This window comes from Megalobrama amblycephala, linkage group LG7, assembly GCF_018812025.1.
Source record: "Megalobrama amblycephala isolate DHTTF-2021 linkage group LG7, ASM1881202v1, whole genome shotgun sequence".
Taxonomy (NCBI): domain Eukaryota; kingdom Metazoa; phylum Chordata; class Actinopteri; order Cypriniformes; family Xenocyprididae; genus Megalobrama; species Megalobrama amblycephala.
The window spans coordinates 4,905,256-4,919,181 of record NC_063050.1 but is presented as its reverse complement, the minus strand read 5'-3'; the positions used below and the strand labels follow the sequence as shown (position 1 = coordinate 4,919,181).

The 13,926-nt window shown below is 36.8% G+C and overlaps 1 protein-coding gene across 2 annotated transcripts in view; it reads left to right on the top strand.

The window, feature by feature from the left end:
- Window positions 1-509: 509 nt before the first annotated feature.
- LOC125271105 (NACHT, LRR and PYD domains-containing protein 1 homolog) overlaps window positions 510-13,926 on the top strand; it is a 25,758-nt gene continuing 12,341 nt past the window's right edge. The window contains exons 1-5 of one of the 2 annotated variants that reach the window (XM_048195077.1): window positions 510-637; window positions 10,919-11,162; window positions 11,691-11,770; window positions 11,883-11,955; window positions 13,217-13,291. In XM_048195077.1, the coding sequence (XP_048051034.1) occupies window positions 13,260-13,291 (32 nt within the window). In that variant the 5' untranslated portion in view covers window positions 510-637; window positions 10,919-11,162; window positions 11,691-11,770; window positions 11,883-11,955; window positions 13,217-13,259. Of the gene's footprint in view, window positions 638-10,918; window positions 11,163-11,690; window positions 11,956-13,216; window positions 13,292-13,926 lie in introns of both variants that reach the window. The other variant, XM_048195076.1, reaches the window with a different exon arrangement.

Here is a 13,926-nt window from a genome sequence, read left to right as displayed (position 1 = left end):
TCTGTTCAATAAAAGCATTAAAGAAAATTATTGTTTGTGTTGTAGTGTATCACATTGTGTTCCGTCTATACTTGTGACTTTGATGAAGATCAGATGACAATTTTATGACAAATTAATGCAGAAAACCAACCAAGTCAAAAAGGTTCACATATGTTGTCTTGCCACTGTACTACAGAATATTATGCCTGTGTGTGTGTATGCTAGTGCCTTGTAATATTAATTAATATTAATATGTAATATAATTAATATAGATGATTATATTTGGGGTTGGGGGCGCCAACTGATCTTGCATACCCCTCAGCAAATGTGCAGTTGCGCCCCTGGTGGCGTTGATCAGGTTTGTGACACACTGACATCTATTGGGTTAAAAATGTCCATACAAACAACTACTGAACCTGATTCGAGGAGAACGGTGAACCAATCACAGTCGTTTGGTCACGAAAAGGGCCAATCACAGTCGTTTGGTGCCAGGTTGGACAATTTAGAGTCGCTTGGTGACGGAATGGACCAATCACTGTTTTTTTTCCCCTCAGGATTTCAATACTCCTTTCGGTTTTTTAACCAAGCGGAAAATGAAATCGAAGCTTACACGATACCTTTCATGACAAGTCGCCATTTGACCGATACACGTGTTAAGGTCTGTGTTCATATTTATCTGTTCATTATTGGTTTTCTTATAATCTGTTTATAATTTCTTATATTTAAGTGTCTCGATTATTTACAATGATTTAACAAGAGCTGCCACGTCCATTTACAACTTGTGTTATTCCACTTTACCTGTACAAAAACAGTCCGTTATGCTTCTTTATATTGCAAAATTGAAATCATTTTATTATTAGCCTATTTTATTATCATGAACACACTGGTTTGTAGAGGTTATTCATTTATTTGCCGTTTGCGGTACTTGTTATTCTTCTACCTATTATTAATGAATCAGAAGTCTTGCACATTCAAAGAAAATTACTTTCGCGCTGCAAAATAAAGTGAGTTTGGAAGACTTCGGTAAAGTTGGTTTTATATTCGCACATTCAGACTTCTGATAAATTCAGACTTTCCAATAAATGTGCAATAAATTAATGTTTGCGAATTTTAAGCAGCGACATGATATTGACAACCAACGATTGTCAACTTACAACATTTTTCACAGTCGATCAAAATAGGCAAGTATTGTTTTATTGGCATATTTACTTGTGAATGTCCACTGAATGTCCAATGTAGTGTGATTAACAAGGCTATTGAATACGGATGTCCGAATGTGCGAATATAAAACCAACTTTACCCAAGTGTTGGGAAGTCATATCTACTTATGCAAAATTAGGAATAAAGAATAGGCGTCAGTGTGTGTTTATTTTGTATTTTATTTAATCTATGAGCTATTATAAACTAAATCGACATGTTCTTTTGTAATTTTACAATACTATCTATTAGTATACATGCAATAGATTTATTGTTTGAAATATATATATATTTTTATTTAGGCTTCAACAAATGTATTGTGAACTATAGGTGCTGCATCCATGATGTGAGTTTACAAGTTTAGGCATTATGAAATATTATTCACTAGAATTGGTCCAAATACTAAATTCCAATGAAGTTGGGACATTGTGTAACGTAAATAAATACATTGACTTGCAAAGACCATATTTAATTGTATACACCACAAAGACAAGATATATGTTCAAACTGATAAACTTTTTTTTTTTTTTTTGCAAATAGTAATTTTTAACTCATTTTTAATTTGATGCCTGCAACACACTGCAACATTTTTTTGTCATTCTTGCTTGATTTACGACTTCAGTTGCTCAACAGTCCAGGGTCTGCGTTGTCGTAATTTGCGCTTCACAATGCTGGGTACACACACCACAAGGTAATGTCCCGATTATCTTGATGGTACTACAGATTATTTTCAGATTTTCCTGTGGTGTGAGGTGTTGAGAGTGACTGAATCTGATCAGGAGGAACGTCGGAGCCTCCCCAATCGTGAATCGGAAATATTCAACATGTTGAATATTAGGGGTGGGCAATAGCCTCAAAATTATATTAGATTATTTCAAGGATATTTGCGATAAAGTTATTTATGACAATATAGAAAAAATATAACAAATATATGGCAGGCAGCAGCATTTATTAGTGCAAACGAACGTCATTTTCCATCCTTTTCTAATGAGCTACTGTCATTGATGACAGAATACATAATTTGAAGTGTAAATCTATTGTCATAAGGTGACAGCAGCAGCAGTAAAATAGTAGTGACACAATTGCACAGCATGGGTCAAATGTAAGCAAGGTAAAAAAGTAGCCTTGGTACAAATTGGTAGTATTTTCCCTGGAAATCTTAAGCCAAAGTATAACATAACTCCTTAACATTTTAGTTTTAACATAACTAAAGTAATTTAACCTTGTAACTCTTCAGGAGCCTGCACAATATTGTCACCTAATAAAATTGACCTAAAATTTTAAGTACAAATGTAAACAAACAGCAGCAATCCTAACAAATCTTGTAGCAGCTCTTAATGTAAAAACTGTAAGTAATGTAATGTATGTAATGTAATGTATTACAGTATTGTAATAAATTGTTCATAATGTAATAATTCTCAAAATGAAATACTCTTGAGCTCATAATGTAATAACAATTTTTACATTATGAAAAATTATTACATTATAAACTCACCAAAAACATGTCATGTTTTCATTATTGTAATAGCTTTTAAAACATAAAAAAGTATTCCCTTACATTATTGTTTTTAATTTAATTTAATTTAGTTTAATTTAATTTAATTTAAATATTCATGCTATTATTATTATTATTATTATTATGTTTATTAAACATAAAACATTGGTATTTATTTACAGTACATTTTAAAAATTAGAATCCAGTCTTAACCTGCCTACAAAATCCACCAGATTACTGATACTACAACTACTACTATAATTTTTATTTGTATTGTTATTGCTGATAATACTACTACTTATGGTATACTTACTGTTAAATGAGAAACATTGGCAACTTCAGCCTGAATGCACACAGATAAGTGGGGTGTGTGTGATAATGTTATCTTCTTCAAACATAGTAAAAAGGAATCAACTGCACACTCACTGAAGCATAAAGACTGGTTTAATATACCAACGTTTCAACTCGTAGCCTTTGTCAAGGTATAGTTTAACAAGAATGGAGAATAGCATAGCCTAAATAGGAATGGTAATTATTCACAGCTGAGTGCAATGAGATCAGAGCATCCAATAAGTAACTAATTTGCAATTGGATTCAAACATGAGAAGTAACAAACTTAACAAATTAAACTATACATGCAAAATATGAAATTGAAATTACAATCCAGCAAATTAATTTTAACTTCCACAAAACATTTTACTGAAAACAAAAACATCAGAATAACCATCAAAACATTAAATAATAAACCAATTAAAACGCTTTTATACTTTTTGGGTAACAGCCACTAGATGGCGTTCTGGTAGTGCAGCCGCCATTATGGGCTGAAAATACTAACTGGACCATTGAATCCTTCATAACTTATGCACCCAAAATCGGCGAATTTCACTGCCAAATCAGAAGCGCAATAGAACAGTTTTTAAATGAAGTCACCAGTAAATTGTATGATCCTACAGTAAGTGTTGTATTGTCTTATATGTTTTATTTTACCAGTTGTGGAATCCAACCATTCATCCATCTGAGGTAGCGTAGTTAGCCTACTTTGAGTATTTACATTTTATGCAACTTTACACATTTATTAATAGTAAATTAATCATTAATTTAAGATAATCATGTTTGCAGCGAACAATATATTTCACACCTAGTGGAGTAATAGTAATAATATCTAGGTCTGAATTTAAATATATATATTGTACGTTTTAATGGATCACGCTACAAACATAACGATCTTATAATACATGATGCATTGCTGTGTCCGTTATCCCATAATTCACACTTTTGCTTTAACGGACATTAGACAACACTGCAAAATCAAGCTGTTATATTCATATATTTATTGTCCAACATTCACAATTTTTGTGATGCATGTCCTTAATTTAGTTTCATATGTTGGTAATAATTCAGTGTTTATAGGCCTTTTAAAGAATTTTAACCCAAACGGACTGGGTTTCTAGAGAGCAAAGGTTTTGTGGAAAAAGTGGGGGGCGGAGCCAGACATCGTAAACATTCGGGGCTTAGCCCAAATCTATTTTGTCCAATGACATTTTAATTCACTGACATGAAAGGAGTTTTTTTGTTGTATTCTTGAGTAAAGTTCATAAAATGTACATTATTTCCCACTGTAATTTTATAAAGTAGAAGTTCTAATAAACTATGTTGGGTGTACCTCATCTAGGGGTTCCGGGGGAATGCCCCCCCCAGAGGAAAATTTTGTATATTTTAAAGTTAAATGCATCAATCTGGTGCACTTTGGAAGCTCAAAATTAAGAGCTCCAACCCATGTACAGTGTGCACATTGACCAAAGAAACAGCATTGTACCTGGACATGAAAGAGGGTTCAAACATCTTTTTAGTTGTGATATAGAGTCTCAGTCTACATTATGTTTTAGGATGCCAAACAATTATTACAACTATATAATAATGTTTTAGGCCTATATAATTATTCATATGACAGTATTGTAACAAATGCACTCTAAAATAAATTAAAAATTTTATTAGTTACTTTACACAACAGGGAAATTACAATACTTTTGTACTAATTTCTAAGATAAATCCTTGAGCTTTTATTTTCATCACCAGTCGCGTGTACAAATGTGCTCACTTCTCTTTAAAACACGCAGTACAGAAAGACTGTATATATACTTAATCACTATATTTTGCTGTTTTATAAAGGCACAAAGTCATATCACGGTTTCGATTTTAGTTCGTTGGCAAAATACAACGTAGTATGTTTTAAATTTTCAGTTCATTGTGAAACGGTGGCGGCGGCACAGGGTCATTAATGGGAAACACTGAATGAATGTATAGCTGATTGTATGCGCTGTCTGTCTCGTTTTTCTCTTAAAACATAACCTATTATGTTTGTTAGGATACTCGCTAAGATGGGCATGTTGACAATTTTTGGGTGAATTTGTCCATTTAGGTGCAAGACTTGAAAGTGAATTTGCGCAAGAGTATTTGCACGCTGTGATGTGGCTCTCCACATATGCACTTCGGATGAGTACACACAAATCCTCACAGTGCACGCGAGTTCTCTTTCACGTCTTATGGATGAATGTTTAAATTGGCAAGGTTTAAATGAGTGTAAACACAGATAACAACGTGAGATGTTCAGGTCTCAACTGGGCTTGTGTGCTATCAACACCTGGGTGATGACGGCATCATAGAGTATTCGGCACGTCATTGAACATTTGTTTACAAAGAGTGACTGTTTTGTCTGTTCTTTTCATCATCGCTGTTGTAGTCTTGCGTATCCAGACCTTCAGACCGTTGTTCAAAGCACTTCATAAGGATAGGACTAAGTGCAACTGGATGGTAGTCATTAAAGCAGGAGGGGGGTGTCTTTTTCGGGGCTGGAATAATGGTGGTAGCATTGAAGCATGTTGGGACAGCCTGACTTAAGAGAGAAGGTAAAAATGTCTGTGAAGTTCCACTGCACAGTCTCTCAATACACTACCGGGAATGTTGTCAGGGCCTGGAGCTTTGTATGCGTTGATCCTACTGAGGGATCTCCTAACGCTGTGCTGGGACAGCGTCATCACCTGGTCGCCAGAAGGAGGTGGAGTCTTCTGTGCAGTGGTGCTGTTTTTGCATCAAAGCGAGCGAGGAAGGCGTTCAGCTCGTTCAGCAGGGAGATATTGCCATCACAGGTCTGCGGTGGAGACTTGTAGTCTGTAATGGTCTGTATCCCCCGCTAGAGGCTCTGAAACAATGAACTATCCTCCTGGAGTACTGTCTCCTAGCCTGATGCTGTGGGACAGGTTGGCCCTAGCTGTCCTCAAGCCTACGTCATCTCCAGTTCTGAAGGCAACGTTATGAGCCTTCAGGAGTCTGTAGACCTCTCCTGTCAGCTAAGGCTTCTGATTGGCCTGAACAGTGATGGTCTTTGTGACTGTTACATCATCAATACACTTGGTGATGTTGGCAGTGGCAGTCTCTGTGTACTCCTGGAGGTCTGGCAGCTTGCTTAAACATATTCCAGTCTGTGGTGCTGAAACAGTCCTGTAGAGCCTCTGAAGATCCCTCAGGCCACAGCAGTATTTGCTTGCGAACTGGTTCTGCAACTTTAACAAGCGGCCTGTATTCAGGCATTAGCATGACTGATGCGGTCTGAGGCACCAAGGTGGGGGAGGGGAAAAGCCTTGTAAATTACTCTCTGGGTGGTGTAAACAAATTCCAGTATGTTGCTTCCTCATGTTGGAAAGTCTATGTGTTGGTATATTTTGGGAAACACACTCTTTAGGTCTGCGTGGCTGAAATCCCCAGCCAGGATGAGAAATGCATCAGGGTGGGCTGTCTGCTGTTCGCTGATGTACTGGTACAGTTCATTCAGTGCCTCACTCCTGTTGTTGTTGGAGTTGGGAGGGATGTATACAGCAACGAGCAGTATGGCTGTATATTCCCTTGGTAGATAGAACTGCCGGCACTTAATAATCATAAACTCCACCAGGGGTGAGCGGTGTCTGAAGACCACAGCACATCACACATCACATCACAACACCAAGCATCATCATTTATGTAAACACAAAGCCCTCCGCTACGAGACTTGCCTCCCTCGATGAGAACTCTGTCCGCTCATTAGCATGTTAGCTGGTCAAGCAGAAACTCACGACTGTATGCGTGCTTATAGACAGATAGACGTGACGAAGACTTACAATAACATTGTGACTTACAAGATAAAAATCACAAAAGCACTGTTCTTTCGGGAGAGAGATAAGCCGCAGCGTGTTCACGCGAAACCATCACGCAAAAGAACCCAACTGCAACTAGCGAGTGCTCCAGGCGATGATCGGTTGAGTCATGTTTGCTTTCGGGCCGCACATCACCAGCTGCTAGTCTCTCCTCCTCGCGTACCCTCATAGCCTGGTTGTACTCTACAGTGTGTTTTTGGAGTGTTTATGTTGGAGGTCTGGCCTCGTGTAACCAAACCACATCCATACTATTGAAGTAGCTCACTTTTTAGGTAGTAAATCTTCATCGAAGGCTGACATGCTGCTCTTATTCTCAGACAGGTGGTGTTGTGCACGCTAGGGAACATATAGCGATGCAATGATGTATGCCGCATTTATCACTGGTATCGCAAGATGACACTTTTTTTATCATGTAAAAATTGATACCGGTGTCATCAAACAAAATGATATCCAATCAGAAAACGAGCTGACAAAGCAGTCATGGCACAGCACAAAGTTAAATGGATTTGGACAGCAGAGACGGAGGATCAGCTTGTCGATTTGTAGCGAAAGCACGAGTGCTTATACAATGTGTCCTCTAAAACATAGCAAAATCATTCCAAACACTATCATCACAATTTCTTCCTGCCTATCGTCTGTCATGTTTATTCGGAAGCCTCGAGATATTTTGTGAGATTTCCCATTGTCACAGTCAGGACTCTGGTTGAAAATCTGTTGGTGTGTGGTGTGCTGTCTTTGTCACATCACAGCACACCACACCACACACTATAGGAGTTTTTACTATGAATCCACGCTGTTGTAACACATGCAGAATGTGGATTGGCGTTGTTGGCGTGTCCCTGAAAAAGACATTGCATGGATGGCAGCATATTTTGCTCCAAAACCTGTATGTACTTTTCTGCATTAATTGTGCCTTCATGTGCAAGTTACCCATGCCATGGGCACTAACACACCCCCATACCATCAAAGATGCTGGGTTTTGCGCTGATAACAATCTGGATGGTCCTTTTCCTCTTTAGCCTGGAGGACACTACGTCCATGGTTTCCAAAAAACAATATGACTAGTCAAACCACAGCACACTTTGCCACTCAGATGAGTTCACAAGTCCATCTCAGATGAGCTCAGGCCCAGAGAAGCCGGCGGCATTTCTTGTTGTTGTTGTTGATGTATGGCTTTCACTGCACCTGGTAGAGTTTTAACTTGCACTTGTAGATGTTGCAACGAACTGTGTTAACTGACATCAAAATGTCCTGAGCGCATGTGGTAATATCCTTTGCAGAATGATGTCTGTTTTTAATGGGATCGAAGGTCACGGGCATTCAGCGTTGGTTTACGGCCTTGCTGCTTATGTGCAGAGATTTCTCCAGATTCTCTGAATCTTTTGCAACATTGTTCTTAAACTGTTGGACTGTTCGCTCACGCAGTTGTTCACAAAGTTGTGAACCGCACCCCATCCTTTCTTGTGAATGACTGAGCCTTTTGGGATGCTCCTTTTATACCCAATCATGATGCTCACCTGTTTCCAATAAACTTGTTCACCTGTAGAATCTTCCAAACAGGTTTTTTTTTTTTTTGTTTTTGTTTTTTAGCATTCCTCAACTTTCCCAGTCTTGAGTGAATATTTGCAAAAAAAAAACCCCAAAAAAACAAACAATCAGTATAATGCAGAGTATATCCATTCAAACATTAAATATCTTGTCTCTGTGGTGTATTCAATTAAATATGGGTCAAAAAGGATTTGCAAGTCAGTATATTCTGTTTTTATTTAAGTTTTACAGAATGTCCCAACTTCATTGGAATTGGGGTTTGTATATTTATATTGTAAGTTATACTATTTGCTTGTATATGGGTCAATGACATTTAAGGATTTTCGCCAGGCCAATTTTAAAATACAAAAAATATATTTTTCAATTGTTCAAGCATTAAAAATGTTGTGTACACATAAATGCATATTAAAACTTTAAATTAATGTTTTTTTATCTAGATGAATTGGCCATATCCTTAAAAAACGTCATGTAGGGCGACCGTGATTTATCTTAAAATTAATTAATTTCCTTAACATGTTTAACATTTTTTTTTACAAGTTCTCAGTAATTAAAGTGTTTAGAAAGTATTTGCAGTTCTTTTGAGATTCAGTAAAGAATGACCTTATATTTTTGTTCTATAATTTCAGAGTTGTCTTCTTAAATGTAGTGTAACACTTATTTTTCCTGTAAACTGCATAAAACTGATAAAAATGTTTTTAAAACACCATTCACTTAAGCATGCTGTATCAGTGATTCATATTTCAGCCACATAAATTAGATATTTTATTTTTAATATAGTACAGTTATTATTATTAGTATAATTGTGTGGTCGCTCCAAATGACACGAAGACCTTAAAGGGATAGTTTACCCAAAATTTTAAATTCTGTCATCATTTACTCCCCCCCAAGTTGTTCTAAATTTGTATGCATTTCTTTGTTCTGCTGTACACAAATAAAAATATTTGGAAGAATGTTTGTAACCAAGCAGATCTTGGCCCCCATTGACTGCATAGTATTTATTTATTTTTTCATTAAAGGTCCTCTAAGCGATGTCACGTGTTTTTAGGCCAAAACATTTTTTGTCACATACAGCAAACATCTCCTCACTATCCGCTAGCTGCCTGTCCCCTGAACACACTGTAAAAAAACACGGTCTCTGTAGTCGCCACAAGCTCCGAAAACGGCAATAAAAACAAACTGGTTCAGCCTGGACCACGAAACATAATAAACACGCTCCAGCCAACAATTGACAAGAATGATTTTAAATGCACGTTCATGACTGTTTCAGGAAGCATGGAGGGGAGGGGGAGGAGGAGGAGGAGGGAGGGTCTAGCTAGCCTCTGTTTTGTTTGACAACACTTCGAACGTCAACAGGTAGTTACTCCACCCAGGATCACTTAGAGCACCTTTAACTTCAGCTAAGTCCACCAGCTTCATATTTCAGTGACTGTTTCCCTCACCTGTTTGCATCCTGCCCTGTTCACAAAATACCAGCAATAAAGAACAGTTTGTTTAATACCTCTTCTGTGTGCGTGACAGCACCACATGATATTTCATAAAATGGACATCATCGGACAAAGTTTGTTATATTATGATAGAAATATAAATTCGAATGCTTTCCAATTTTGTACAGGATTACAAAACACATTGGAAATCATGCCAAATAGTGCATAAAATGAATTTGAATAAATGTAGAGTAACTTTAAAGACATTTTCAAAACAGAAGTTATGGCCGGACGGTCACACCACATGATATTTTGACACTTTAAATAACAGAATATTACAGATAACTAATGTTTTTTGTTAAAGTTAAAGGTGATAGAGAGGATTTTTTCGTCGACTGAGAAACTAAAGACTGTTAGTGAGTTTTTGAAATGAGCGCATGCGTAAGAACAGCCCCCCTCCTTCACAGCACATTTCAAAGGAACGCCTCCCAAAACGCGTAAACACTCGTATTGGAACACGAGTGTTTACCACCGGCATTCGCTGTGTCGTGTTTTTTGGATTCGTTATGTCGGACTCACCGCAGGTAACTCATAATCTACAGTTGTTACTCCTGTCTCCTGACAAAAACATTGCATGCGGCGCCTGTGGAGTGTGGAAAGTTACTGGAGCGTGCTCGTCTCTCACAAGGAACGTCACGGCAGTGATTGACAAGCCAGAGGGCCAGTCGTTTACGCGATCATCGCATGGCTGATGTTTTTACGGCCCTACCTCGTGCACAGATGATGTATATTAATATTATTACTTTCAGTGCACCTAATAAATAGTCTTTTATCAGTTAGTAAAGACAGTTTCAAGTAATATTGCAAAAATGTATAAAACAAAACATCCTCTTTAGCACCTTTAAAGTAAGTACATGCAAAGGAGAGGTAATGCACATATATGGTATCTTTTTATGCATTTAAACCAATTGTTAATTGAGAAAAATTCAGTCGGACAGAAAATATAGGCGTCACGTCATTGAATCATATGTGTAGAAATGTGAAGATGTAGAAATTTGACCTGTAATCTTATTTTGACTTTTATTCAGGCTGAGCTAGATGGCTTTAACTCTGAAAATGATGTATCATTTATGTACAATGTGGTTCCAAATGCCTGGGCTGAAATCATTATTACATAAGAGAGCACTGCTTCTAAAATGAGTCTCCATGAGGATAAAGAGGAGATGACAGCAGAATCTCCTGAACCCAGCTGTGTGTGCCCATGAAGAGTGGCCGATTCATCCTACCCCATCCCCCTCTCTTCAGCGATGGATCATTGACCTCTGACCTCAGGTAAGATTATTTTTACTCTATGTAATTAAGCTCAGGGCCATTTTTGGACCATATTTGTGAATTTTTCTGTTGGAGTTACAGGACCTAATATAAGTGCAGAGATGTTTCAGTGTTTGAATCACTGCTTGTTCTAGACAGGCTGTCGGTCTTTGTGTTATGGTCTGTGTATTTAAAAGACACTTAATATTCAGTAATACCACATTATTGCTTTGACTGTACTGACACTATTGGATGAGAACAAAAAGTAAATTGAGTTGAATGATGACTATTGCTTCCTGTAGAGCTGCTTTACAGCTGAATTTGTCTCATATTTGATGAAGTTTGCTATATTGATTCTGTTATTTTTCTGCTGTTTATTACTGTGGAGCTGCATTGAAAAAATCTATTGTATAAAGCGCTATATAAAAAAAGGTGACTGGACTTAAGTAATGACAGTGCAGGCTACATTGTTACACCAGTATGTTGTGGCAAGTGAGCAATTAAACCATTCCTTCAACTAATATGTTCAAAAAACACTGATTCATTCAGGAATGAAACAAGGTGCTGAAATTATTTGAACTGTGAGTGCCACCCTACAACTCTCAACCAACGTGCAGTGTGACTCTGTGGTAATGTTCAAGCTGATGCTTCACTAGAGATCAATGCATTTGATGCCAGTCATCTCAAATCCCCTTAACCGTTAAATGGATACTACGACAAAGATATAACTTTCATCAGCAGACACAGACCTGGCAAACTGTGTTTTCACAAATTTATGACTTGACCTGAAGAAGCAAAGCACTAACAGACGCAGGTAATCGCACACACTCCCTCTCTCCATTTCTCTGTGCAATAATACTCCATTACACTGATAACTTCCCTGAAGCAGGGAAGCCATTGTTGCTAGTTCTAAAGCAGGGGTGTCAAACTCATTTTAGGTTGAGGGCTGAATGGGAAAACATTTGGTTTTATTTAATGTTTTTATTTATTTATTTATGTATTATCAGGGGTGCCCCGATTTAGTTATTATTATTATTATTATTATTATTATTATTTATTTATTTATTTATTTATTTATTTATTTATTTATTTTTTATGGCTGATTCCGATTTGTTTAAAAAAAAAAAAAAAAAAAAAAAAAAATTTTTTTTCTTGTTTATTTAAATAAAACAAAAAAAATATTTGTAGCCATTTGAAAATTAGAGACAAGCACTACATTTTAATCATGATGCAAACAAACAAGTTGTTTTTATTTAAAATAAGATTTGAAGATTTAAAGCAAAAACAGAATGGTCTGACTTTTGTTTTGCAAAATTATGCTATAAGACACCTGCACAAAACAAAAACAGACCGGCTAAATGAAAATGCGAATCCACTCTCTGTCAGTAGGTGGCGCTTATGGAACAGCAGCAATATAGAGTTTTCTTGTTCACCGCTGTACACAAAGCAGCGTTGCACTTTACTTTATACGGAGGTAAGATGACAAGAAAATGCTATCGAAACTGTTCTGAAGACAGTTCCCTTCATAGACCTATTTTGTGTTTGACAGTGATGAAGCGTTTGTGGGTGGAGCCTACCTGGTGGCAATAAATGACAAATCGGCAAAAATAAAAGTTAAAACGGTTCAGATTTATGGCCTATTTTCTATTATTGTTCAAATTATCAAATTATATTATTGTGGACCATATGTTTGACACCCCTGGTCTAAAGTGATGTTTTGGAGTTAGTAACAGAGTTTGGGCATGTCTGTTTAACAGATTTAGTTTGACTTGATTTTTCCTTATATACTAGCTCCATCGAACTGTTGTAATAAAGCAATTTCACATTCGCTGTTGTGTAATATGACTGGCCAAGTGTTGATATAGAGCCAATATCATGCTTTTACAGTATTGCCCGTATATAACATTACTTATCAAAATGTTCAAGAACATTGTGAAACTGTTGCTTATATCTCCCAAAAGTCTAGAAAGTCTAGATGAAATACTAATATGAATATGAACTAATACTAATATGAATTATTATGAATTATTATGAATATGATGATATGAAAGATAACGCATTATTTCCATGCCTAGAGAGAAACAGGCTGCAGCATCTTCAAAACCCAGCAGTGGCATTATGTCTCTGGAATCAGATTCATCTGACCTCAGGTAAGATGCTTTGATACTGTGTCCTGATCAGATACTTGTATTGTCCTAGTGCTTGGTGCACACTTCAAGTACATTCAAGTTAATAAATTCAGTGATGTATACAGGGCCATGCAGAGAGTTTCTCAGGGGCAGGGGCTCAGATGGGGCATCTATAATAAATATTATTCTAATAAGGTAAGCACTCTCTGTAAAGATATTGTTAGATGTAAACTAGGGGTGTAAAAGAATTACTCTCGGTTCGGTTTTTATCACAGTTTTAGGGTCGCGGTTCAGTGAAAAAAGGACTACTGTCAAATAAAAATTCAAATCAAACTACAAGCAACAGCACAAATAAATACAATAAAGCAAAGATGCAAATAAAACAAAGTGCTTTTCAGGTTATTTAGGTATCTATCAGTAGTTTTCAGGTACAGAATTTGAATAATGTAATCAAATGGAAACTAACATTGCATATAATCTGCACTGTATAAATTAAGGATTAAATGATGTTTTATTAACAATGTTTGGGAGGAGCACTTTCAAATGATCCATCCAATCATCGCGTCATTTAAACCAGCAGACAGCCATCAGTAAACATGTCTACCCAATCAGCATAAGTGGAGGACTTTGACAGTTGTTCAGCATCCCTCCACCAC